This window comes from Bos indicus, chromosome 4 (genome assembly GCF_029378745.1).
Source record: "Bos indicus isolate NIAB-ARS_2022 breed Sahiwal x Tharparkar chromosome 4, NIAB-ARS_B.indTharparkar_mat_pri_1.0, whole genome shotgun sequence".
Classification (NCBI taxonomy): Eukaryota; Metazoa; Chordata; class Mammalia; order Artiodactyla; family Bovidae; genus Bos; species Bos indicus.
The window spans coordinates 98997274-99025243 of record NC_091763.1 but is presented as its reverse complement, the minus strand read 5'-3'; the positions used below and the strand labels follow the sequence as shown (position 1 = coordinate 99025243).

General features: G+C 42.1%; 1 protein-coding gene across 6 annotated transcripts in view; it reads right to left on the bottom strand.

Annotated features, from left to right (window-relative positions):
• The window catches only part of CALD1 (caldesmon 1), a 205095-nt gene that overhangs the window by 21041 nt on the left and 156084 nt on the right, over positions 1-27970 (bottom strand). For 5 of the 6 annotated variants that reach the window (XM_070787336.1, XM_070787340.1, XM_070787337.1 and 2 more), the window contains 6 exons: positions 20415-20561; positions 15670-16756; positions 14388-14465; positions 8246-8388; positions 3430-3688; positions 655-795 (listed from right to left, as the gene is read on the bottom strand). In XM_070787336.1, the coding sequence (XP_070643437.1) occupies positions 655-795; positions 3430-3688; positions 8246-8388; positions 14388-14465; positions 15670-16756; positions 20415-20561 (1855 nt within the window). The remainder of the gene's footprint in view (positions 1-654; positions 796-3429; positions 3689-8245; positions 8389-14387; positions 14466-15669; positions 16757-20414; positions 20562-27970) is intronic. The other variant, XM_070787341.1, reaches the window with a different exon arrangement.

Below are 27970 nucleotides of genomic sequence, written 5' to 3'. Positions count from 1 at the left end.
AACATGCTAACTGTATAAGCAAAAATACATATTTGAGTCTACGCTCCTGTCCCTCCATCTCAACCAGCCCATCATCGCCCTGACTCAGCTCCTTCCTGCTCATTCTCTCAGCAGCACTTCTGTCTTCCTTTATTAGGAGCTATGCCCACTGAAGGGAGTAGTCAGACCAAACTCATCCTGGTAAGGGAGCCTATCCGAGTTACATTTCATCTCCTTTGCTGATAACAGCTTTGAAATTTGACCTGTGCCATCCCCAGCTGTCTTGCTCTTAATAATGACAAAGAAAAATAATGAAATTAGCATGAAAAAGCAGCTTAAACCTTTAAAATATATTTGCCTATTTTATAGTTTCAATGTTTCTGCTTTTAATTGCTCAAAGTAATAAGGCACACAGAGAGTGTGGGTCAGTGAAATCCAGAGGTAATCACCAGAGGTCATTTTAATCAAAGATCTAATAATCAAAAGACACAAAGTACTCCACTTGATTTCTCTCCTATCTCTATCTTGAAAATGAAAAAAAAGCTATGAAATTGCTGACGGAGCAAAAAGATAAATGGAACAAAAGCTTTGAATAATCAATAACTAAATCAGGGGCTGAAATCATGTTTCTATCATAGTTTAGTAAACACAAGAACGTTTTCTGGGGGAAAATACCTTGAGAGATGAACCTTTAGGAGTGAAACATTTGAAGGGCTTCTTGTCCTCTGATAAACCATCTTCCGGCATCTTCTGGCGTTTCTCAGCAGCTTCTGCCCTTCGCCTTTCAATCTCTTCCTTTAGCCTCCTCTTCTCTTCCTAAGAAAGAGCAAATAACAAGGACGTTAATATCAGCTTCAAGCCCAAAGGAAAGAGTGCTGTAGGGGAATGGTCATAGTCCTAGAAGAGAAAGATCCGGGTTCTAGAAAAGATGCTAGCCCTTCCTCAAGGGTGGCACCAGAGGTTAAGCCTGAGCGCTTGAGTCCAGCTGCTGATGTGCACTCTGGCACTGCCCCTTCCAAACTGTGTGACCTTGGCCATGTTACTTATCTACCCCATGCCTCAGTTTCCTCATTTGTAAAATGGGGATAATAATAGTATCCACCGACTAGGGATTTAACACAGGCTAAATGAGAACGCTCAGGTAGAATGCTTAGACTCATGCTCAGCAGGACAATCATCACAGTCATCACCTCGTCAAGTCATCAAACACTGGCCTTTCATTTTGTGTACATAAAATAAGTTCTCACTTCTACCTACTTCCTAGGAGAGATGTGAAGACAAATGAGATCATCCATATGCCAAGGCACACAGTACTATATTTACTAAATTGTACAAGAGATGGTTTCTTGCTTGTCCCTTCCTGAGCTGAGTAGATAGATAGCTTGACAAATCTGAAATGGTGTAGATACTGCCCCCTAGTGGTGAAACCACTGATGTTTACAATCCCTCTCATCAACCCCTCGGTGCCTTCATTCCTGGCCTAGAACACTCTGTCTTCTCATCAGGCTGCACATCCTCTAGGAACAGTTTTCTGACAGATTTATGTAGTCTTTGTAGTTTTCAAACTGGATGTTCTCAAGCAGGAACTGGATGTTCATGTGTCAGAGGATGCTGCAGAAAGATCCTGTGTATTGTGGACTGAATATTTGTGCCCCCACCCTCCCCCACCAAATCCCTGTGTTAAAATCCTAACCCCCAGAGTGATGGCATTAGGAGGTGGGGGTTTGGGGGCCATGAGAATGGAACCTAAAAGAGGCTCTAGGGAGCTCTCTCACGCCTTCTGCCCTGTGAGGACACAGCGAGAAGACTGCTATCTGTGAACGGTTGCACCAGACACAGAGTTTGCTGGCATTTCGATCTTGGACTTCATAGCCTCAGAACTGTGAGACAAACATCTGTATGTCTTATCAGCCACCCAGTCTGCGGCAATTTGTTATAGCAGCCGCCACTAAGACACTGTGCTTGGTAGGAGGTTAGACCAAATCATCTCTGAGGTCCAATTCAGGTCTCAGAGGCCATGTTTCTCCTCTGCTTTCATTGATACTTTGCTCCTCTAAAGAACAGCAATAACAATAACAGGAATGAACACTATGACTTCCTGAGTGTCTATTATGTACCAGGCACCCTGAATATCATGATTTAATCACCTCCACAATCCTGAAAGTAGATATTTCACAGATAAGGAAAAGAGGTCTCACAGTCTAGTGACTCTCCCAAGGTCCCAGCTTGCCAGTGGCAGAGGGTCTGATTCTAAAACAATCATTCCAATTACCTTCTAACCAAAGGTCGCAGGCTTAAGAAGAGCTGGAGTTGAACGAGACCTTGGAGTAATGTATCCAAACTTTCCACACAGTTTGGGGAATGTTTGTATAGGATCCATGTCAGAAAATCATCTAAAGTCTTGTTGCATATTCTAAAGGATGGGAGATCACAGTCTCTGGAGATTTGTGTGGAAAGCTCTAGGCGGAGTTGGAGAAGCTGGGTCGCAGCAGCAAATCTATCACTTATTATTAGTCAAGTGACTTCACACAAGTCAGTCAAACTACTTGATTCCCATTTCTTTGTCCATAAAATGAGGATAAATAATGTACCTCAGGATACAAGGAAAAAATGCTCTTTGTAAACTACTTCAATGCTACAGTAGTTGGTTAAGCACTTTTTCAATTTTCAAAATTTGCCTTCTTGTAACTTTATCTGTCATTTTCAGTTCTGCTTAAGATGGAACAAATTCATCTGCTCATAATCACTGGGCTCCTGCTACACGCCTGGCGCTGTGCTGGGTCCTGGGTGTACAGCAATGAACAAAGCAGGTACTGTCCCTGCCTGTGAAAATCTAGTTACTTACTCTTCCACTTAACACACCCCCAAAACGATTTTTGGGAAAATCTTCTCTATGAAACCTCTTCAAATATCAAAAAACAACTACCATGTGACTCTTGGTTCTTGTAACTGATCTGCAGACTTTTTCATCCTTCTCTGCTCTCACAGTCTTTACTGAGGGACATTTACAGGTTCATGCGTTAAGACAACAAAAAGTGGGACCTCTGGAAAATTACAAAACCTCTCGGTGCCTTAGTTTCCTGATCTGCAAAATGGGGATGAGAAGACTACCTATATCAGAGAGATCTTAGGAGAACTGCATAAATTAATGTGTATAAAAGTTTTAGAACCACACCTAGCACACAGCAAGCTGCTGCTGTTGTTCAGTCGCTAAGTCGACTCAGACTCTTTGTGATCCTAAGGACTGCAGCACACCAGGCTACCCAGTACTTCACTGTTTCCGGGAGTTTGCTCAGATTCACGCATTTGTAAGAATTCACGTTCAAAAGGGCAGCAGCAGTTCACCAGGGAAGAAACTATTTTCCAGGGTCAGAATGTTCACAGGGAGACGCGTACTCGTGAGCTTGGGTAAGTGAAGGCGCGAGACCACCACGCTGCGCCCCGCCTTACCTCCTCTCTCACTTTTCGCTCTGCTTCTTCCTGCTTCTTCCGCTGCTCCTCCTCCTCCAGGACTTTCCTTCGCTCCTCCCTCTTCTTCTTCAGCTCCTCCAGCTCCAAGGCCGCCTCCTGCTGCTTCTGCTTGAGTTTCTCGAACTCCTCACTCTCCGTCTCCCCACGGCGGCGGCGCAGCTCCTCCAGCCGTTTGCCGGCTTCCACCTGGGAAGTGCCTTCAGCCTCCTTGGCCTCGCTGACCCTCCCTCCAGCGCGGCTGCAAAGGAGTGGGACACTCGTCTGCCTTGCAGCCTACCCTCACCGCCCCTGGAAGCGGGGGAGGTCGGTCTGCAGGCCTTGCATCCCACACGGAAATCTCCACTGCCCTCACTGGACAGCGGACCCTCACGGCTAAGTTGGGGTCCATCTGGAATTCCCAGGTCTGAATCCGAATCCCCTCTCTGCCACTTACCCTGGGTTCCCTAGGTAGTACAATGGAAGCAAACAGGCACTGTTGGTGGGGCTGTAAATTGGTACAACCACTACGGAAAACAGTATGGAGATTCCTCAAAAAATTAAAAGTAGAACTGCCATATGATGCAGGAATTCCACTTCTGGATATTTATCCAAAGAAAATGAAAACACTAACTCAAAAAGATACACGTAACGCCCATGGTCATGTGGCATCATTTACAACAGCCAAGACATGGAAACAGCCTAAGTGCCCATTGGTGGATGAACGTATTACAAAAATGTAAAAGTACATACAGTGGAATATTATTGAGCCACAAAAATGGAGGAAATCTTATATAAATACTCATTAGCAGGTAGTGAGGGCATTCTTAACTATATCTAAACATAGGTGGCCCATTTCTGACACTTTTGTAACAGATGAATTACCATGGTCTAGTATCATTTATTCCATCCAGAGAATAGCACTGGTGTTTCCAGTTATGAAGCAAGAGGAGGAACGGAAAAGGAGTCCAAGATTACATAGTTACCAATACTGGTTTTTTGCATGCATCTCATGCTTTTAAAATAGTGAGATTGTTCTGAATAAACTATGTCCTTTAGTACTATGCTTTTCAAGCTGCATTTTGTAAAGTCTATTTAGTGGACTTTAATTAGCATTTAGAAGAACCAAGGAGAAAACATCAGAGGGTATTGCATGGAACAAGGGAAACGACCTTTTCTTGACATTCTTGTTTCAGTTATAAATACATATGTAGATGTGTACTGGGATATGATGTAAAATTTATATCTTACTAGGAGTTGAGGTTAAAAAGTTAAAAAATATCATTTTAGGTTCTTGATAGCTAAAGGTCAACTCTTATTTTTAACTCAGTCAAGGTTGCTGCTGCTGCTGCTAAGTCGCTTCAGTCATGTCCGACTCTGTGCGACCCCATAGACTGCAGCCCACCAGGCTCCCCAGTCCCTGGGATTCTCCAGGCAAGAACACTGGAGTGGGTTGCCATTTCCTTCTCCAATGCATGAAAGTGAAAAGTGAAAGTGAAGTTGCTCAGTAGTGTCCGAACTCTTAGCGACCCCATGGTTAGGGGACCCCTTAAGACTTGATATTGCTCTTTCAAAGTCTTAAATGTCCATAGGCCTGTGACTTCAGAGAGGAACCCTCTCCTTTCAGTTAAAGTCTCTCCATCTTCAGAGAGTTGGTTCTTCCTGTTCTTAGTGTTTTGTTTGGTAGGACTGCTAATACATAGAAACTTTTCTGGACTCCACTAGGTGTCGCTCAATCTTCATTTTGGATATTCAGATGCCCATCATTAGGGACTTGTTAAATCAGTCATGACCCAGTTAATGTTAGAGTGTTTACCACCCAGTAAAACACTCTAACATTAACTGTAGGCTTATACTCATTGGTGCAGAAAGCTAGCAAAAAGATACACTGTTATGCTCAGTGAAAGAATCACTTTAAAACAGAGATTTATAATTATACACATATATACATCTATGTGTGTTTTGAATGTATACACATAAAGAGTATCTGGGGAAAATGTTACTGGTGGTTTCCTTAGGTGATGGGTGCTTAACTTGCTCCTGAATTGAGATTTTCATGTCATATTTTAGAGAAAACATCTAGCTATAAGAAAATGGGTCTGTCAAAGGGAAAAGTAATTAAATCAACAAAAGGAGCTATGCTCAAAACAGGAACAAGAATTTTGACCGCATCACATCTGCTCAGATGTGCTGGGATGGCCTGAGCATTAGGGTACCACTAATATGGAAATTTCTTCCAGAAGGTTCTCTTTCTGTGGCTTTGCTAGGTGAAAGTCGAGATGAATATAGACCTTTCACTATGAACACAGCTAGTTTTCAGTTAGACTAATAGGTACTAAGCTAATCCAAATAGAGGCTCTCGCTCCTCCCCAGCTCCCCTCACTGTATAACTATTTGGAGCAAAGTGAGGTGTCTCTGCTTCTACAGGGATCAATTTCTAATTGAAACTACAACTAACGTACGTTGGCAGCTAAATTAAAAACTAATAATACGGTAGCAGTCTGTTTCGTTTTCTTCTTTCAAAACATAGCAAAATTAAAGCAAGAGTCCCAATTATGATTCTCAGTCCTCTGTCTGTTGCCGTCTCTTGTGACTTATCTGTTCGAGTTACCCAGTTTTCTGGATTTCCAAACAATGGGCATGTTAATTGTCAATTTGAGTTTTGACTAAAACTGGTTGAGAAGCTTGCTAATTATTAACCAAACTTCTTTCTACTGACAGATTTTTAAAGTTATTTCTCTTAATAAAATTGTACTTGCACCTACAGCACATATTTTAAACTATCAAGTAATTGTTGTTGCTGTTCAGTCGCTAAGGTGTGTCTGACAATCGTAACCCCATAGACTGCAGCATGCCAGGCTCCCCATCCTTCACCATCACATGTCCATTGAATTGATGATGCCATCCAACCATCTCATCTTCAGTCACCCCCTTCTTCTCTTGCCCTTAATCTTTCCCAGGATCAGGGTCTTATCTAAGTAATTAAACAGTGATATTTTTAGGTAATATTCTTTGAACACTTTTCATGAACTTGACACTGTTCTAGGGCTCTAACACATTAAAGGACTGGCACTTCAGCAAGCTCTGCACTCAGCTTACCAGCCTGAATCAGCTTGGTTTCTAGACTTTCTATGAATTCCTAATAAACGTAATTTTTACATTTACATTCTTGCCAATCCCAAGTAACATCTAATAGGTTCTTCCCTTCTCATTCCTTCACACTTTATTTAGGCTTTGTATACACATCTTTTCTTCCATGTACTTTCAGCTCTCTTTTGTAAAACTGTGACTAGATTTTTGCTCAAATTTTTGTGTAGAAAAATTGTGTGCATAACAACTATATTTACCTAACACTTTAGCATCTTAAAGCGGCTAGAAATGTCTGTCCCTCATAGTTCTGCTTGCTTCTGAGTGTTACCCATGCTTTGGTGTAAGAAGCAGTCTGACTTCTATACAATACCTGCTTGGAACTTTCTTATTTGAAGTGTTGCAAAAAAAAACAGGGTCTACAGGCAAGACAGCTGCCAAAGAACAACCCTCTGGGAATCCACGTTACAGGGACCCCCCTCTTTTCCAGAATGTTTGGCACAGCAGCTGGTGACATAACAGAGACTGCAATTTGGCACCAGCAGTTGGACCTAGTGTGTGTGGGAATGGGGCACAGAGAGTCAGGTAGTCAGGTGTCCATGGCAGGCTTCTGTAACTTGAGTTCTACAAAGCTGGGCTGGGGTGGGGGGAATCTCCATATTCAACCTAGAAGTGAGGATTTGCCTGCATATACTTGATCCCTGGGTCAGGAAGATTCCCTGGAGGAGGGCATGGCAACCCACTCCAGTATTCTTGCCTGGAGAATTCCATGGACAGGGGAGCCTGGTGGGCTACAGTCCATGGGGTTGTGAAGAGTCGGACAGGACTAAAGCGACTTAGCATGCACGCACTTGTCTATCTGTCGTAAACTTAATCGCCCAGATGTATTCAATGTGATAGGAGAGGGGATAAAAAGGGGAATCTGAAGCTCTGCAAGAGGGTTTTCCAAACTGGAGCATTAGTTGCTCACCCTCTTCCTCCCTCTTAGAGATTCTCCAAGGCAAAATAACATCAAAGGCTCTCTAAGTCCTGTGGTAAAGAGACGTAACTTATTTAGTTTAACTCTGATGCTGGGAGGGATTGGGGGCAGGAGGAGAAGGGGATGACAGAGGATGAGATGGCTGGATGGCATCACCGACTCGATGGACGTGAGTCTGAGTGAACTCCAGGAGATGGTGATGGACAGGGAGGCCTGGCATGCTGCGATTCATGGGGTCGCAAAGAGTTGGACACGACTGAGCGACTGAACTGAACTGAAATGACTGAATGTTTCCGAAGTATCTGGCCACAGGGCAATCTTCCTTTTCTGCAACAATTTATTTACAACGTTTAGAAAATACATTCTTGAAAATGGTATTGAGAAATTTCTTCTATGAAGTCTGCTGGACCCTACAGAGAATGAATCAATGACACGAACTCCGGTGATAATGTTTTCTCATAAGCTGATCTTACGTGAATGTATTAGGTCAGTGAACAAAAACATAGATACCAAGCAGGATTGATCTGCCTTGTCAAATAATGGGAAAAGCAGATCAAACCTTGTCTGAGCAGGGCTTGCTGTTCTGTTAGTGACTGACAGCCTGATCTGCTGATGGAGTATCTCTAAGACAATGGCCAGTGACCTCACAACAAAAGTATGTTGCCTGTTAGCACGTTTCTGTCTGGAGTCACAGAGTAGGGAGACTGACTTTTTTTTTTTCACACATGAGCACAGTCACTGTTAACTTCTTACCTGAAAGTATTCTCGGCGTGTTTAAGTTTGTGGGTCATGAATTCTCCATTCTGAGACTTCACTTCTGTAAATCCCTTCTTTGCATCCAAGAACCTCTTAACGTCTTTGCTTTCTTTGTCCTTTTTAGTCTTCTCATCTTTGAGCTAACCAATGGTACATATCAGGAAGAAACATAACGATAAAAATCTTATTAGGTTTCGGTTGGTATCACCAAATAAAACCCAACATCGTTAGGAAGCCAGAAAACTGAGAAGTAAAACAAACCACTGGAGAATGATGTGGTAGACCTGGAATCAGAGGAAATTCTTGGAGCATGAGCTATGGTCCTCCAGCTTCTGAGCAAAGACCCTGACCACAATTTTAGGAGGTCAGGATCATCCCTTATTTCACTGAGGTTTTATTTTCAAAAGTGACGGAGGTGTTACCATTTGGAAACCATTATGTTATGGAAACTCCACATGAGAGGGGTTGTTTTCAGTTCCCACCGGGAAGAGCAATTATTAGTGTGGCCTTGATGGGAGAATGGCCAAGTTACTTGGACAGGTTTCTTCTTGGATGAAGGGTGCTTCTTTGAGAAGGACTTGAATGTGTTGAGGAGGAAATAAGAAACCTACTGAATCAGCCAGATCTGTCAAGTCAGTCTTGGCAGATGTCAGAGGAAGACCACCCTAGTATTTTAATCAAATGAATAACTAGGGTCTTCCGGATAGAAGACATAATAACCCTACCTTTAGAGGGATGACACAGAGACCTGCGGGGCCGTGTCTGTAGTCATCTAAAGCATTAAAGATAGAACGCAAAGGAAAAATTCCAGGGCTGACCTTGACTTCCATTGAAGGTGATAATTTAGTCTCTGAAAGTGGCTTTGCGATTGTTGTGGGAGACAGAGGAAGGTGGTACATGGAGAGCAGGTATTAGCTCTAATTTTTTGTGTGCACGTGTAGGCTTTGTGTTACAAGTTCCTCACAGTGAGACAGATTGTTTCAAAGTATACTGAATTTGCATAGCTTTTTGGGGGGAGGTAAAGGAGTTCAAATTACCTTTATCATCTCACCCATTCTTAAAAAATGAGTGTGAGAACAGCTGAGGTTCATTACTGCTCATTTGAAGATAAACAGTGACAAAGCACTAACATTCTAAAGAGACCAAAGCGGGAGGGTTTGGGTGTAAGAACTCAGGGTTCCAGGGGCTACTAAGAATGGTCCCACCCCTTACCTGATCACTCACCTCTTTGCAGTTGTTATGCTTCCGATACCTAACCCCCACCAAAGTGCATGTTTTACTAAGAAAAGGGGTTTTTTTGCTCTTTACTCATGAGTCTTCAGTAGTCCTTTGCCTGATTGCTTTTGCTGAGTTATTATTTGATTAAATTACTATCGATGGACTATTCACTACCACGGTGCCCTAGCTAGTTATGACTTTTAATTTTTCTCCAAGTGGCATACATCTAGGACATCCCTTGGACTTGCTGAAGAGGAAGGCTGTTATTTTGCTATTCTTTCTGAGTGCTTTGTCTGAAAGTCAGGAAATCTGAGTTTTAGTTTTAGTGTTGTCAACAATCTAACTGTTACTTTAAGTCACCTAACATCTCTGGAATGCTGGCTCCGTGTGCATGAAAAGAGAGGGTTGGGCTAGATGATCCCTTCCTAATCCTTCATCCTGTGCCTTCCTTCTTGGCTCCAGATTTGTGCTGAGAGGCTCAGAGAAGAGAAGGAAGCTCCTGGTCTGTCCCGCAGCTTTAATTCGACTGTCCTTGCCTGGTGGTAAATCAGTGTTTATTGGACAGGCAGGAGTAAGCAAGGTCTCTTTTCATTCTGACCTACCATTGTTGGGAATAGCCCGAGAAACTACGGATGGGAGTTTATATCCTGGTTAAGAAGTATCTGGGGATACACATTTAAGGGTGAGGGGGGGTCCCCTTGCAGTGAACCCATGAAAGAAACTGTGAGTCACACCTTACAGTTTGTGGAGCACTATACAAAGAGAAACTCATTTCTCTTATTTTGGAGTCAGAGATATTCAAATGCATTATCTAATTTACTGACCAAAAATGTGTGTAAAATAGATTTATAAAACCATACATGTCTAACAGAAGAAACATCCCTTTTTTTCAAGTTCTTCCTGTACTGGCAAAGTTGTGGTGCTTATATTCTCTTTGGAAGACTTAAAAAAATTCCCAAAGAAATAATGATAATTTAATGCTGACTGCAAATTATTTTTTCTTTCTGGGAAATGAATAAATAAATTCCGTAACACTTTAAGGAGCACAGTGGGTTGGCTTCTATAGCAGATTCAGCCTAAGCTAATGGGATATTCTGAGCCCACTGGGAAAAGCATTAGAGCCTCTAGATCAAAATGTTACCAAGAAGAGAATCTGTGCTGATGGATTAACACAGGGCCATGTATCCTGAGTAGGAAATGGCAATCTGCTCCAGCATTCTCACCTGGGAAATCCCATGGATAGAGGACCCTGGTAGGCTAGTCTGTGCATGCTAAGTTGCTTCAGTCATGTCTGACCCTGTTGCAGTAGCCCGCCAGGCTCCTCTGTCCATGGGGTTATCCCGGGCAAGAATACTGGAGTGGACTGCCATGTTCTACTCCAGGGGATCTTCCTGACCCATGGATTGAACCCACATCTCTTGCATTTCCTGCATCGACAGGCACGCTGTTTACCACTAGTGCCACCTGGGAAGCCGGGGCTACAATCCACAGGGTCACAAAGAGTTGGACACAACTGGGTATAGCACAGCCAAAAAAAAAAAAGTGATCAGTGGGGTAACACATGGGTGTATGTGTGTAGGGGTAGGAATTCCAGTGACATACTCTTGTGCCAGAGAGACACTCAAAAAGTTGTGAACAAGTCTAAAGGGACTGAGACACCAGTTTCTCTGTTGTACTGCTTTGTATCATTTGATTCCAGAAGAATGATAAGAACGGGTGCAAGTTACACTTTTTCAGACTAAGTTGAACATACTTTTGTTAGATTCAGAAGCCTCACTTCCTGTTCCAGGCCCAATGTCTATCACATGAATGGCCCTGTCCATGGACAACATGGACTTCCCTGGGGAGCTGAGGCTCTACCCAGACCCACAGAGGCAGAGTCTGTGTTTCATAAGATCCCAGGTGACCAGCATGTACCCTGATGTTTAGTGAGAGGCTCTGGCCTACGTGATATGAATATTAGTTTCATTATTATATGAACAGCTCTGCTGGAAGCTGTTTTCCTATTAGAGGCCAGAACAAAAAACAAGCTCTGGGGTGAAGAACTAAAAGGAGGCATTTTACAGGGAGGCATTTTATATTCAATATCCTATGATAAACCATAATGGAAAAGAATGTAGATAAAAAAATAATATATGTATATGTATAAAGGGCTTCCCAGGTGGCTTAGTGGGTGAAGAATCTGCCTGCCAATGCATGAGACACAAGAGATGTGGGTTTGATGCCTGGATTGGGAAGATTAACCTGGAGTAGGAAATGGCAATCCATTCCAGTATGCTTGCCTGGCAAATCCCATGGACAGAGGAGCATGGTGTGCTACAGTCCATGGGGGCGCAGAGAGTCGGACACAACTGAGCATGAACTCATGCACACACACAATATATGTATAACTGAATCACTTGCCGTACAGCATAAACACAACACTGTACTTCAACAAAAATTTTTTAAAAATTAAAAGAAGGCATTTTATAGTTGGGGAAAATAAAAAGTTAAATTACGTTTCAGGGTTACTGGTCATCTGTGATTCACTGCCACAAACAGTTAAACTGCAGTGGGAGAAAGAAGGTTTTGTGTAAGGTATTGGAGTGACTTCTGGAAATGTAGCTCACCTGATGTTTGTGTTTCCTTTTCTTGCTAACTCCATGAAAGGAAAGACTTTTGTTGAGAGTAGAGAACAAAAAGCGGGATGGGGGTAAAAGGAGGGCATTTACAATGGCCACATCACATAAACTATGATTTAAAGTTATCTAAGTGGAGTAGCTACACAAACAGGTGGAGAGGGGAAAACCTAGTTATTCAACTAGTAATTTATGTATGCAATGTTAAAACAGGAATGGCAGTTTTTGTTTTTTTTTTCCCCAAAGCTTGGGTTAAGGAGCTAATCTGTTCTTGTGGCAAAAAGAGGCCAAGTTTTGGGACACTGGAATGTGCTGGAGGGCAGACTGAGAAAGGGGCAGGACTGAAATCAAACCACGGCCATTGTTGAACTGGGGGCCTTATCTGAAAAGAAGCTAAAGGATGATGGGATGGCTGCTGGTGAGCTCCTTGTAGTTCACAGACACAAAACGTGGACACAGAATGCCTTGGTCATTAAAAACAATCCACATCTGACTGAACTGAATGAAATGGAGAATTCATAGAGTCATTCTGCCTCTCCTACTCCATAGAAATGTAATCATTGAGCTATGATTTCATGCCCTCTTCTTCCTGTACTTAAAGATATTCCCCCCAAGAAGTTTCTGTATAGCAGAGCGAGCTCAGCTCTCTGATGACCTGGATGGGTGGGATGGGTTGGGGGGTGGGGGGGAGACTCGAGAGGGAGGGGGTATGTGTCTACACATAGCTGATTTCATGCTGTTGCACAGCAGAGACCAATACAGTGCTGTAAAGCGATTATACTCCAATTAAAAATAAGTTAAAGATATTCCCCCACACAAAATGCTAGCTTTAGAGATGAAGCTAAATAATAATATATGTGGGATATATAAATATATATGTGGGAAGCGAAATAAATAATATATGTGGGATATTTCTGAGTTTAGTCCCAAAGTAATGTTCATCTTTTGGAAATGAATTTGTAGCTGTTTTTCTGTTACAGAATGAGAACAGTTGTTTCCCAACATGTTCAACAAATTTCTCAGCAGCCTCATTAGAACCAAATTTAGTTTTCTAGTTTTTAGCATTCATGCTTTCTCCTGCTTTTAACTGGGCAGTGTTCACATTTGGTTTTTACTCCCAAGCCGCCACAAGTTCTACTAGAAAATGGGAGGAACACATACCAAAAACAAAATAAATATAACATGAACTAGAGTTCTTTTTACATGAATCTTAGGAAAAAAAGGTTTAAGAAAATAATCATTCTCCTATTAAATCTCATCTATTTGCTAAATATAGATTTGTCTGTGTCTTATTCTGTGCTATAATGGGCAGAAAAATGTAGCAAGAGTCCATCTGAGTTGGAGCTCAATAACTACAATTCAGTCCCACAAGTAGAGTACTTCAAATCTTATGTTTGATAATTTAGTTTACCACGATCAAGTACTTTGAGCTTATTAAATACTATCATCATTTTTAGGATTGCTTGGAGCTAACATAAGCATGATGGTTAAAACAAGATCAGGCTTTCTTTCTCCTTTTTTTTTTAAGCTGTGGTATGTGGCATGCAGGATCTTAGTTGCCCAACCAGGGGTCAAACCTGTGCCCCCTGCATTGACAGCGAAGAGTCTTAACCACTGGATGGCCACGGAAGTCCTGAGGTCAGGCTTTCTGATGTGGCATTTTGATTATGTCGGGACATAATGACATGCTGTCTGCAGCAGCCTCTGGTCCACTGACTTGTTTACTACTTACCTACAGTCAAACACCCTGGCACCAGCTCCTGTGTGTGCCTCAGAAATGCAATGCAGAACACTGTGCCAAGCTTTTCTTTTGAAAACCAAATATCATCTTCAGTTCATCAGATTTTCTACTGAGAGGTGTGGGAGTGTTTTCCCTTGGAAAAGTTAAATCATTAATCAAAGCCAGTTGGAAATATTTCATGATTGAAATGAAAGTAGGATGGCTCAAAGAAAAAAAAAAATAGCTTTTTTTGAGGAGAGTAGAAAGCAGGAAAGGTTGATGAGAGAAGTATTTCTCAAGCTTTCTGACTGTGACCCATAGTAGAAAAGACAATTTATATCACAATGCAATGCTTCGTGGCCACGATGCCCTCTGATATTTTCTACTCTACTTCATTAAAACAATGCAGATTGACACTTTTAACTAGTTTTGCTTTCAATTGATTTCACCATTCAATGGATCATGAGCCACGGCTTGAAAAATACTGGGTTAGAGGTTACAGTTTTGAGATCATCTGACCTGAAACGTCATGGAACACTGCTCTCTGTGCTTTATGACTAGGTTCCTTCTCAGTGATATTTACCTCTTCTTTTTTGAAGGCAGCCTTGTCGTCTTGGGACTTTTCTCTTTTAGCTGGCACTTTAGCCCCCCTTTCTTCTTCCTTTTTATTTTCAAGAATGGTAAGGTCACTTATTTAAAAGCAAGAGTGAGAGGGTGCTCAGGTCACTCTGCATGTGGCGTGAAGTGACTTCTCTGTGGCTGTACCAATCCTCACATTTCCCCAGTGCCAGTGGTTCTAACAGCAATGTGGGATAGTTTCCTCCCACCAAATCTTTCCTCGTGTGCCTGCCATCGTGCTCACTGAGGTCCAGCGTGATGTGGTGCTTCTCGTGAGTGTTGAAAACCTCCTGAGTGTTTGGTGCATCTAGTTCCTGATCATCTCTTATGATAGCTGTGTTTATGAGCCCCTTGTAAGAAGCAGAAGTGAAAGATGACTTGAATGCAATGCAGGCTTAGCGACAGAGAGTTCTCTTTGGAAAGCTGAATACACAAGCATCTCTATAGTGCTTTTAATGTAGCCTTGCAGACAGAGAAAAAAAAATGTTTCTTAGATTACAGACACTCCCCCAGCCCCATTCCACTCTTCCTGTGCTACATAAATCTGTATCACCCAGACGGTAAAAGAAGCAGAATGTGTGCTTGTAACTACCAACCAGTTTTAAGTTGATGCTGCCCCAGATGAATGGCTTTCTGCAAGTCTACATTAGGCTCAGGTCTACATGACGGCAAGTCAGGATTCTGACATTTTTTTATAAAAGGTCCAAAATGGCTCCTTTCCCTCCTTTATTACCAGTTAATTTCAAGGGAGTTATTTTTGTGTTCATAAGATATTTCTGACCACGATTCGTCATGTCAGTTTCCCACCCCAACTTTAGCATCTTTTATTAGATGCCAAACACAACAGATGAGGTGAGGAGTTATGGTCCTCCTGCCTCATGTAGACCTGTGGAGAGAGGTAAGTTGTTAGAAGGAATGAGTTTAGATGCAGGTGCAGAATCATTTCAGCGCAGCACCACCACACTTGTCATCTTTGGGTTAATTCATTTTTTCTGGTATTCACAGCAATCAAGCACAGAGCAATTCACTTCTCTCTGGTTGTATCAGTAAATTTGGTTGGTGGAATATTTAGCCCTCAGTTGATTGCTCTATGCTTGCATATTGCTATGACCTAAAAAAATGAACAGCTTGCCAAACGATTAAGCACGTGGGGCCTTAGGAATGTGGCCTCAGTCCCAAATTTGATGTGCATTACATTTCTCGCAAGTTGCAGGCATCACACACTTGGTGCAAAAGGTTTACTGTACCTGTTTCTTTGGGACAGCTGTATGAGGTTTATCTTCTTGTACTTTCTTTTCATTGACCCCCTTCCCTGCTGTTTTCTCCTCTACCTTTTCCCCTTTAATCTTTTTCTCTTGCATTTGCCCCTTTTTCTCTTCTAGTTGCTTCTTACGTTTTTGCTCTTCTATCTTAGCTCTCTCTTCTTCCTCTGCCTTCGCCCTCTGCCTCTCCTCTTCTGCCTTTCTCTCCTGCTCCTTGATCCTCTGCCTCTCCTCTTCTGCCTTTCTCTCCTGCTCCTTGATCCTCTGCCTCTCCTCTTCTGCCTTTCTCTCCTGCTCCTTGATCCTCTGCCTCTCCTCTTCTGCCTTTCTCTCCTCCTCCTTGATCCTCTCCCTCTCCTCTGCCTCCTGTCTTTCTCTCTCTTGGGCAGCTGCTTTTTCTTCTGCTTCCTTTTTTGCTTTCTCCTCTGCTATTTTTCGGTCTTGCTCAGCTTTAATTCTTTCTCTTTCTTCTGCTTCCAACCTGGCCCTTTCTGCCTCAGCTCTTTCCCTGGCTTCCTCTTCCATCTTTTCATTCTGGAGAATCTCATCTGAGCCCCTTTCCCCCTCCTCCTCGGTCTTAGGCTCATCTGTACTGATCTGCCCATTTTTCAGTGGCATTACTGTTTCCTGCTGGGTGTCTGCTGTTTTCTCGTCTACCACCACCTCTACCTGATTTTCTTCAATGCTCCCTGGCTTTGGCTTCTCTTCTTCTTCTTCCTCCTTTTCTTTCTCCTCTTTCTTTTTCTCTTCCGCTTCCATCCAATCATTCTTCTGGTGTGACTTGGTGACTATTTCCGTTTCCTCCAGCTCCTGCCTTTCCTGGCGACTTTCACTTCTTCCTTCCTTCTCCGCCGTTTCATTGTCTGTTGTGTCGTTTTGCATTCTTCTGCTGGAGAGCGACAAACTTGCATCTGTTATTGTTGGGTCAAACTCCTTCTGTCGCTCCAGGGCTTCCTGGAGGCGCTTTTGGCGTCTTTCCTCCCGCCGAGCCAGTCGCTCCAGGAGAGCAGCCTCATCATCGCCCTCCGCCTGAGTGTTGGTCGTGGTTGTCTTGACCTCCTCGTCAGGCACACTGGACAACAGAAACGACACCAAGGACAGCTTGCTGATTAATCGGTCAGCTGGATTCATGTACTGTGCCACGTGGGAACTACAGCAGATACATAGAGAAATACATATACACACACTCCCCATATATAACCCCATATTAGTACATTCCTGCCTGGATTTCAATGACACATATGCAAACCTTTGTCCATGGTCTTTCTCTGGCCATGGTGAGTCTATTCTGTAAACAGAAGAGCTGAGCATTAATGCCCCCTGGGCACTGTGCCTCTAGCAAAAATTGATGAGCATTAGTGAATAAATACCTCAGCTCTCTTCACCTTTGGAATCAGATAGCTCCGAGGTACCTGCAGCACACTAGATCTTAGAGCGCCCAGTGGAGGTGAGCTCCAGATACTCACAGTGGTAATTTGCTCAGAAAGAAAACCTTGATTTGGTTGCATTGCCTTCTCTGCCTCACTTTCCCACACTGCTACCAGCTTTTCCTAGGATCACTTTAAAAATAAACTGTACTTAAATATTTGTTTCAGAATCTGATTCTTGGAGAACTCAAATTAAGACAAGGACCAAACTGAAGAAACAAATTCCTCTCATATCATATAGTGTTCCCACATGTTGCCAAGTCATCTGGAATTCCTGATCTGGATTTCTGGAACACAAAGTACTTTGAGAGGAAGGGAGTGTATGTATTAATAATAGTGCACAGATGCTATATTCAGGCTAATAACCCCCACGGTGGGGACATCCAACTGTCCACCACGATTCATGCTCCTCCTTCCTTAGTCACAGGAAGTCATTGCCCATCAAGTCATTGCCTAACCCTCCCTTCTTCCTTGCACCTGGGTGGGGCCTCATGACCAATAATTCCAATGAAGTATGAGTAGAAGTGTGATGTCCAGGCCAGGACAAATAAGAAGCAGAGGTACATTCTCTTCCTTGTCAATCTCTGTCTGCTGGCTAGATCAGAGGACTCCAAAGCCCCTGAGGTTGATAGACTCGCAAGAGGACAGAAGATAGGGGGCAAGTTCTACCAATCAGAAATACCCAGTTTGGGAAATCATTGTTAAAGCAGCTGATGTTGCTCTAACTAATATATACATAATATACCATCTTCATTCTTTGTCAAGATTTCCATGAGGAAAGGGTCTCTTGCCCTTCTTTTCTAGAGTAGACAAAGAACAGTTAGATTTGATGTTTATAAAATAAGAAGAGAAAATCTCTAAAATCCAAACAGCAGCATGTCCATCACCATGCTCACTACTGTGGGATGCTGGCTGGACACTGCCCAAGCCAGGCGTGTCGGTCTTCACTGCAGGAAACAACTAGTCATGTGATCCTAGGACTGTGACCAGAGTTGGAAAAGTATGTCTTGCAGTGTTTTGAAACTCCATCAAATTTCATGGTTCATACCAACCTTGGCCCTTTTGAAGTTCAAGTTCACTTAATTTTGGAAAAACACACTTCACCTTTAACAATAAGAAATGGCAGAGTAGAGGCTAGATTTTAAACTTTCTTGGCCTTCGCTGTTGCTGTAAGGCATCATGTTGATGAATTAGACACATAAGGGTTAAACTTCTCTGAAAACGCAAATAGCTTAGAATTTAAGGGGAAAAATCTATGTATGTGAGGCATTTGGACCAAATGAATTTAAATAATTTTTAAGAGGTACCCCAAATTCCAAAATGCTAGTTGGCTTAAAGAACTCTTAAGAAATAACAGATTCTACTGAATCTTTTTTTGCTATTTGCTATTTATAAATCAGGATAGCTATTATCAGTAGAAGCTGAGTACCAATTACAGTTGCTTAGCCCCAAGAAGAATACTTATTCTTCATGTCAGAGGTAAATTACATGAATATGAGCTACTAAAAAAAAAAAAAAAGAATTTGTACTCAATCAATAGCATGAAATAGCTAGTAATAGTAAATTGTGAAAGAAGAGAAATACAAGTAGGAGCAAGATTTTAAAAGCAAGAAAACTACAGGCACCAGTAACTTTTTATGGCATTGTTGATTATTCCCTAATAGCCAGATTCATGGAAGGCCTTAAAATGTAAAATGTCGTTATTTAAACTCTTTTTTTCCTATCTCCCTCAGCTCAAAAATGGAAAAGGAAGTGATGACCATACTGCTCTGATTTATAAGATTCTGCTACCATCTTCCTAATAATGGCCAAGATTATTATGTGCATTTTACATGTGTTATCATCTCATTTAAATTTAATGACATGCCTTAAACAAAAGTATAATTTTTATTTCCATTTAACTGAAAAAATAGTTAGTGAAGGGAGGGTCAGGTTGGGATTCAAAGCCAGGTGGTGAACCCCAAAGAACAAACCTCAACCTCTTGGCTATACACCCTCCCTAATTAGGAGGTACTTACTGAGGGATGAGGTCTGTTTGTCCACCTAACCAAGAAGCTTCCTGATTGAGTCATCCTGCCAGCATTTTCGCGACTGCCTTCAGAAACCTTCTGTGCACCCACTGAAATTCACGTTAAAGAGGTCAGAACTCTTTCCCTTCAGAATTTTCTATGTAGATTGAATGAAGGGGAATGTAGATCAAATACAGTTTCCTCCCAATATGCACAAAATAAGAGAATCTAAAACCAAAACCACATAAAAGATCTTATATGATGATTTCATTATATGTAACCGTTCCATAATTTTAAAATCAAATTATCTTTTGCTCCATTCCCCCTCAAACATCCTCATCTTTTCTGTACCTTGGAGCATATACATGACATATACTAACTATTAGCATAATGCACCATGTGACCTTGTATGTGTGAACTTTTAAAAGTCCCTTTAGAAGAAGCGAGGGCTTCCCTGATGGTTCAGATGGTAAAGAATCTGCCTGCAATGCAGGAGACCCTGGGTCAGGAAGATCCCCTGGAGAAGGGAATGGCAACCCACTCCAGTATTCTTGCCTGGAGAATGCCATGAATAGAGGAGCCTGGCGGGCACAGTCCACAGGGTCGCAAAGAGTCGGACACGACTGAGCAACTAACACACACTTGTTATAAGAAATTGAACTTATTACTAAGAGATCTCAACTTTCCTGATTTCCACCAGGACTGGTATAGGGAAAAATGCAGTACTAAACTCATAAGCTTCTTTGAATAACTACATTAAATCAAACAGGATTCTGCACCTTGCAGAATACTACCGAGAACAGAGAATACTGGGTTAGGGTGTATATTAGGAAGAATAAGACATCTGCAATTCATGCCTACTTTTAAAATTGAAGTATTCTCTCTGCTACTGGTAGATGCAGAGGACTATTAAACTAATATATCTTTAGTTCAGAACAGATAACAATACCTTAAAGAATGAATGTAAATAGTTTTCCTTATTTAAGAATATGACCCGTGATTTTTAGTAAATAAAAATTTTACTAGATTACAAAGAAAATATCCTTCAATTGGGGTTTGTTTAGGGGATGGGATAGGGGGTGAGAAGAAAGGAGTACTGGTGTCCTGATGTCTAAATCAGATCAACTGTCCAGTCTGGTGAGTTGCCAATAATGGCCGCACAAGAATTAAACAAGCTAGAGAGAGTAAAAGAGATTGAGTTGGGCTGAGAAGGGAGTGCTTCGCCCAACACATTTCTTTCAACAGACTGGCTAAGAAGCGACTGAGAAATGTGCCCTTCCGAAGAGGACAGTACCTGTTCTGGGTGTTGACCTCCACCTGGTCGGTCACCTGCCCCAAGGCTTCTTCCTCTTGCTTCTGCCGCAGCCTTTCCTGTCGGGCGCGGCGGCGCCGTTCCCGGGCGGCCTCTTCCTCGTCATCGTCATTCCTCTGGTAGGCGATTCTGCAACATTGAAAACACCACCTCTTGAGCCAAATGCCAACCATCATTACCAGCTTCTTGGCAGGATCGACCCTGAACGTGACTACTTACTGAACCACAGAGTTCTAAGAGGACGGTTCTGTTTCTTAACATTTAGAGACCTGATCTGATGAGTTTTTAAACTTTTAAATATCTGAAAAGCATTAGTCCAATAGCTACAGAGGATAATTGACAATGATCAAATAACAGCTTAGACTGAAAAAATTTATACAACAGCAATTGCCTTTGAAGACTGTGGGTTAGCTTATTTAGATTTCTTTACTAAGCTGATGATTAGTAAAGATTTAGAAGCAGAAATCCAAAGAATTGAACTGAAAGTAATCAAAACACTCATCGAAAAGATTCAGCATGTTGTATGAATTATTTGTGGATACATTTTCACAAAGGTCAGAAAAGAATCAAGTTATGTTACCAAGCCAGGAATCTGGCATTAACAAGCCAAATAGCTAACTAAAAACCAAAGCAGGATATCCTCTTTGCTTGGATTTATTTTTTCCCTTGTAGTTCCTTTTCATGGAAGAAAGAAGGTCTCATTGACAACTGAGAAGAGGCTTCACACTCAGGGCAGGGCCCTCTATGGATATGTGTGTGTGCTCGTTGTGACCGACTCTTTGTGACCCCACGGACTGCAACCTGCAAGGCTCCTTTGTCCATGGGGTTCTCCAGGCCAGAACACTGGAGTGGACTGCCATCTCCTCCTCCAGGGGACCTTCCTGACCCAGGGATCTGACCTGCGTCTCTTATGTCTCCTGCATTGCAGGTGGATTCTCTATCACTGAGCCATTGGCAGTGCCCTCGATGGCCCCCTCCTTTGTTCTAAAACTGCCTTAGTGTCCCACCACCCTCACACTGGGGCACCTCACAGGAGCCTACAGGTGTGTATTTAGATAGAACCTGTGGGCTAAGGCGTGCTGCACTCCATGGGATCACAAAGAGTCCGACACGACTTAGAGACTGAACAACAGCAGCAAGAACAGCAAGTAGAAGAGGCGGAGAGGGTTTCACAGGCATATGTGATATTTAGCTTCCTGGATTAATCTGAAGCAAAGAGCTATTTAGGGAAGTTATACAATCGGAATCACTAGTTAGATATGTTTCCTCTAATATTTATTTCCAAGTGATGAGTTGGAGCTGGAGTGCAGCAGATGCCCAGACTCAAAAGGAGAAGGCCTACATGGTTAGCCTGGCTGTTCTGGAGGGAGGGCTATGGCTGAGATACAGAGCGCTGCGAAGGCACGGCAGTGCTGGGTGACCTGATGGTTCCATGGGTTGGGATGCAGCTGCGTTGTGCACCAGACTGCTTTTTACATTGGAGTTCACGTGCTTTTTTTTTTTTTTTTTTTAACAGTGTTACTTACATATCTACAAATAGAAATGCAGATATGTAAACATGACATGCCTATCAATCATGACTAAGCTAAAATAATTTACAAATGAAATCATACAATTTATACCAACAAAACAAACCTAACAGGGCAGATGAAGTTTGCTCCTGTTGGGTTTACAAACTAGGTATTTTTAGATCCAGTACTTTATCTTTTGACTTCAATAATACAAATGCTATGAATGTTTTTGGACCTAGGTATCTTACAAAATAAGATGAACAGTTCTGAAGGTTGGTTGGTTTGCTCTTTGCTACTTAAGAAACTCTGACTTCATACTTGCTAAAATGTGCTGGTGTGCAAAATTCAAATGCCAGTATAAATAAACTGTCACTTAGTAATTCTATAAAGCTGACTGGTTTATTTCCACAAATATGGAGGGAAGGGTAGTGTGATACAGTTAAAGGATAACTAGATTAATATTCAGAAAACCTGGTTTCTACAACTGGTCTCTCCCTAGCTTGCAGCTCTTTGATTAACCTGTGTTACACTGCCTTGTCTGGAAGTGGGTGATAATCAAAAGAAATCACGGTTGTGTTGTGGTAAGGCAAGCTACAGTGTAGTATTTTGTTGTTAATAGGAAAGTGCAGTGGAGGAGCTGCTTTGTGAGGAAAGATGAGTTCAATTTTAGACTTGTTGAATTCGAGGTGACAGCATGACAAGATTCAAATGTTCTTTTCTAATTCAATCACATTGTAGCTTGCAGTCAAAAGCCCTTCCCAGTGGTTTGGCTTCAGTCTTCAGATTCTTGGCTTCATATTCCTTTGGCTTATTTCTCAATAGACAACTTTAACCACAGCAGGGAGAATGAGTCCTTAATGATGGCTTCCCAAGCTAATCAAACAGAAAGTCTTAATTTGCCTTTCTACATCTCTGGTTCAGCCATGAGGTCTTGGCTATTACTTGGGGCCTTCCTTTTCCAAGACAAGCAAGTCACATAAAAGCTCCATATGGGACACTTTATGCCAGAAACAAAACTCTCCCATCTCCTAAAAATGGAATCTCATTTGAAGCCCTTAATTTCCCATTACACTTGAACAATTTGAGATGTTACTGTCTCCTCCCACGCACCCAATGAGCTTCATGGTGGAGGCTGTTGGCTTTTAGTTCTGACACCACCTAGATCTGCCATCTGTCTTGGCCAGGTCACACTCAGTCTTCCTTCATCTCAGAATCCTCATTGGAGGAGTGACCTTGAACAACCAGATCATCTCCACTGTCTCTTCTTACTTCATACGGCTTCAGTTCAGTTCAGTTAGGTCGCTCAGTCATGTCCAACTCTGTGACTCCATGAACCGCAACACGCCAGGCCTCCCTGTCCATCACCAACTCCTGGAGTCCACCCAAACCCATGTCCATTGTGTTGGTGATGCCATCCAACCATCTCATCCTCTGTTGTCCCCTTCTTCTCCTGCCCTCAATCTTTCCCAGCATCAGGGTCTTTTCAAATGAGTCAACTCTTCATATCAGGTGGCCAAAGTATTGGAGTTTCAGCTTCAACATCAGTCCCTTCCAGGACTAATGTCCTTTAGGATGGACTGGTTGGATCTCCTTGCAGTCCAGAGGACTCTCAAGAGTCTTCTCCAACACCACAGTTCAAAAGCATCAATTCTTTGGTGCTCAGCTTTCTTTATAGTCCAACTCTCACATCCATACATGACCACTGGAAAAACCATAGCCTTGACTAGACGGACCTTTGTTGGCAAAGTAATGTCTCTGCTTTTCAATATGCTGCCTGTTGCTGCTGCTGCTAAGTTGCTTCAGTCGTGTCCGACTCTGTGCAACCCCAGAGACGGAAGCCCACCAGGCTCCCCCATCCTTGGGATTCTCCAGGCAAGAACGCTGGAGTGGGTTGCCATTTCCTTCTTCAATGAATGAAAGTAAAAAGCAAAAGGGAAGTCGCTCAGTCGTGTCCGACTTCCAGCGACCCCATGGACTACAGCCCACCAGGCTCCTCCATCCATGGGATTTTCCAGGCAAGAGTACTGGAGTGGGGTGCCATTGCCTTCTCTGACTATGCCATCTAGGTTGGTCATAACTTTCCTTCCAAGGAGTAAGCATCTTTTAATTTCATGGTTGCAATCACCATCTGCAGTGATTCTGGAGCCCAGAAAAATAAAGTCAGCCACTGTTTCCACTGTTTCCCCATCTATTTGCCATGAAGTGATGGGACCAGATGCCATGATCTTAGTTTTCTGAATGTTCAGCTTTAAGCCAATTTTTTCACTTTCCTCTTTCACTTTCATCAAGAGGCTCTTTAGTTCCTTTTCACTTTCTCCCATAAGGGTGGTGTCATCTGTGTATCTGAGGTTATTGATATTTCTCCCAGCAATCTTGATTCCAGCTTGTGCTTTTTCCACCCCAGCCGTTTCTCATGATGTACTCTGCATAGAAGTTAAATAAGCAGGGTGACAATATACAGCCTTGATGTACCCCTTTTCCTATTTGCTTACAATTTACCATTACATTCCATCGGTAGAGTCTTGTTTAGGACACACAATTGCCAGAGCTAGATTTTTGAGGACATTTATTTATTTTTAATGTTTTTTGTTGTGGTAAAATATAATATAAAATGTACTATTTTAACCGTATTTAACTGTACAGTTAGTTCAGTGGCACTAAGTATATCCACAGTGTCGTGTAACTCTCACCATTATCCATCTCCTGAATGTTTCACCTTCCTAAACGGAAACTCTGTCCCCATTAAACACTAATTCCCAATTCTCCCTTCCCATCCCCTCACCCCCGGCCCCTGGCATCTACCAGTGTACTTTCTGATGCTATGAACTTGACTATTCTAGATCTCTTATATAAGTGGAATCAAACAGTATTTGTCTGTACCTAAGTGTATTGGGGCTTCCCTGGTAGTTCAGCTGGTTTAGAATCTACCTGTAATGCAGGAGACCCTGGTTTGATTTCTGGGTTGGGAAGACTCCCTGAAGAAAGGATAGGCTACCCACTCTAGTATTCATGGGCTTTCCAGTGGCTCAGATGGTAAGGAATCACCTGCAATGTGGGAGACCTGGGTTCAGTCCTTAGGTTGGGAAGATCCCCTGGAGGAGGGCATGGCAACCTACTGCAGTATTCTTGCCTGGAGTATCCCATGGGCGCAGGAGCCTGGCGGGCTACAGTTCATGGAGTTACAAAGAGTCAGACATGACTGAGTAACTTAAGCACAGCACAGCATAGCAATGTGTATTGGGATGTATTTTTAAGGTTAGCTTCATTTATGTCCTACAGATTGTACCTTCCTTTTTCCCCTGTGCTCTATAGTAGGTTCTCATTAGTTATCTATTTAATACATATGGCTATTAATAAAGAAACATGTTAAAATTGTTTTCAAAGTTAAAAACAAAAAAGGAGACAAATGATTTCATGGTATTTTGAATCAGAATGTGCCCAGTTGCTGGCTCAATGACATATCAGTTGACTTTATACGTGAAATTGTGTCCATGCCAAATGACTTGATATGTGTGGAAATTCTTTGAAAGTGAGCCTCCCTACACCAGCTCTCCAAGGTCAGAGCACACAGTGGCTGCTTAGCTTTCAGGCTTCTCCCATGACAACTACCCTTCATACTACTACCACAGATTTATTACTTTTCTTTCAAAATTGAGAAAACTTAATTGTTAAATTTTTTTCTGGCTCCAAAAGTAACATGCATTTATTGTTTTCTTAAACCAGACATTTAAAAATGTATAAAAGAGAAAGTAAAAATCAGTTTCCTAATCACACCCCTCAGATATGAATATGATCAATATTCAATGCAACCTACCAGAACTTCTCCTATCTTTACATGAAAGTGTTAGTTTCTCAGTCATGTCCAACTCTTTGCGACCCCATGGACTGTAGCCCACCAGGCTCCTCTGTCCGTGGCATTCTCCAGGCAAGAATACTGGAATGGGTTGGGTTGTCATTCCCTTCTCCAGAGAATCTTCCTGACCCAGGGATCGAACCCAGGTCTCCTACATTGCAGGGAGATTCTTTACCATCTGAGCCACCAGGGAAGAACTATGCATGCATAGACATTTTAATTTTTAACCAAGTTGGATCATGATATATACATTATTTTAGAAACAATTTCTCTAATTTACCTTATTTATTACTATTTTAACACATTAGCAAAATATAATTTTCAACAGCAACACAGTATTCTTTGACTGGATGTATGTAGTAAATATATGTATATGGTGTACTATAATCTATTTAACCAGTTTTCTACTGATGGGCATTTAAGCTTTTTCCAAATTTATGTTCTTATAAACAATGCTGCAAAGGACCGACCTCACTACAGATATACTTTTACCACTTGTTCAATTACTTATCTAGCAAATATTCTCAAAAGTTAGAATTTTTGAGTTTAGGAGTATGCTCATTTAAAGGCTTTTTGATACACATTGACAAACTGCCCTCCAAAAAGGTATGTCACGTGTGAGTGTTAATTTCACCATAATAAAAACTTACTCAAAAAGATAGATGAGAACACAGCATCCTTAATACACCCACATGATAGCACAACTGCTTTAGGCTTTGGTTAAAGACAAAATGTTAACATTTCTGATTTTCCACACACCACATTTACATGTATTGAGATGCTGCTGACCAGTAAAAATCACACCTAACCACCCAGTGGGTTGCAATGAAAGCATAACAATCCATTTGTTCTTTCTGTGAAACTTCAGCAGATGCTGGCAGTAACCAGTCTACTGTATCCTACGCTACAAAGATAATTGATGTTCCCAGATGATTCACAAGCAGTGGGTTTCCTCTGAATCATCTGAGAAAGATTAAATATGTTTATTAAAGTTTTAATCAAATGCATTTTATTTAAAAACAAGTAATCCCAAATGATCATTTGATAATGGTGAAAAAGGAGAGTGAAAAAGCTGGCTTAAAACTCAACATTTGAAAAACTAACATCACAGCATCCAGTCCCACCACTTCATGGCAACTAGAAGGGGAAAAAGTGGAAACAGTGACAGATTTTTATTTTCTTGGACTCCAAAATCACTGTGGATGGTGAGTACAGCCATGGTATTAAAAGATACTTGCTCCTTTGAAGGAAAGGTATGACCAACCTAGGCAGCATATTAAAAAGCAGAGACATCACTTTACCAACAAAATTCTATATAGTCAAAGCTATGATTTTTCCAGTAGTCATGTACGGATGTGAGAGTTGGACTATAAAGAAGGCTGAGGACTGAAGAATTGATGCTTTTGAATTGTGGTGCTGGAGAAGACTCAAGAGTCCCTTGAAAAGCAAGGAGATCAAGCCAGTAAATCCTAAAGGAAATCAACCTTGAATATTCACTGGAAGGACTGATGCTGAAGCTGAAGTTCTAATACTTTGGCCACCTGATGTGAAGTGCCAACTCATGGGAAAAGACCCTGATGCTGGAAAAGATTGAAGGCAAAAGGAGAAGAGGCCAGCTGAGGATGAGATGGTTAGATAGCATCACTGACTCACTGGACATGAGTTTGAGCAAACTCTGGGAGATAGTGAAGGACAGGGAAGACTGGGGAATGCAGTCCATGGGGTTGCAAATGCAGTCCATGGGGTTGGACTCAACTTAGCAACTGAACAACAATAACAAAATCTCAAGTGATATGTAAAGCACCTCTTATTAAATGAAATGTTCAATTAACCAGAATCCATGACTTTCCCACCCAGCCTAGGTGTAAGCAGGTTTACTCTGGAGCATTACACTTTGTTACTGAGTAACTGCCTTTCCTCATGTTTTAGAGAACACTTGGAGAAAGGCGTGATTGATCTTACCACAGGAAGGCAAGTGCTGAGGGCAGCAAAATGGCACATCAGATGTCTGGGAGAGAGACGATCTTGTGTGTGTGTGTGTATGAATAAGTGTTGCTGCTGCTGCTAAGTCACTTCAGTCGTGTCCGACTCTGTGCGACCCCATAGACGGCAGCCCACCAGGCTCCACCGTCCCTGGGATTCTCCAGGCAAGAACACTGGAGTGGGTTGCCATT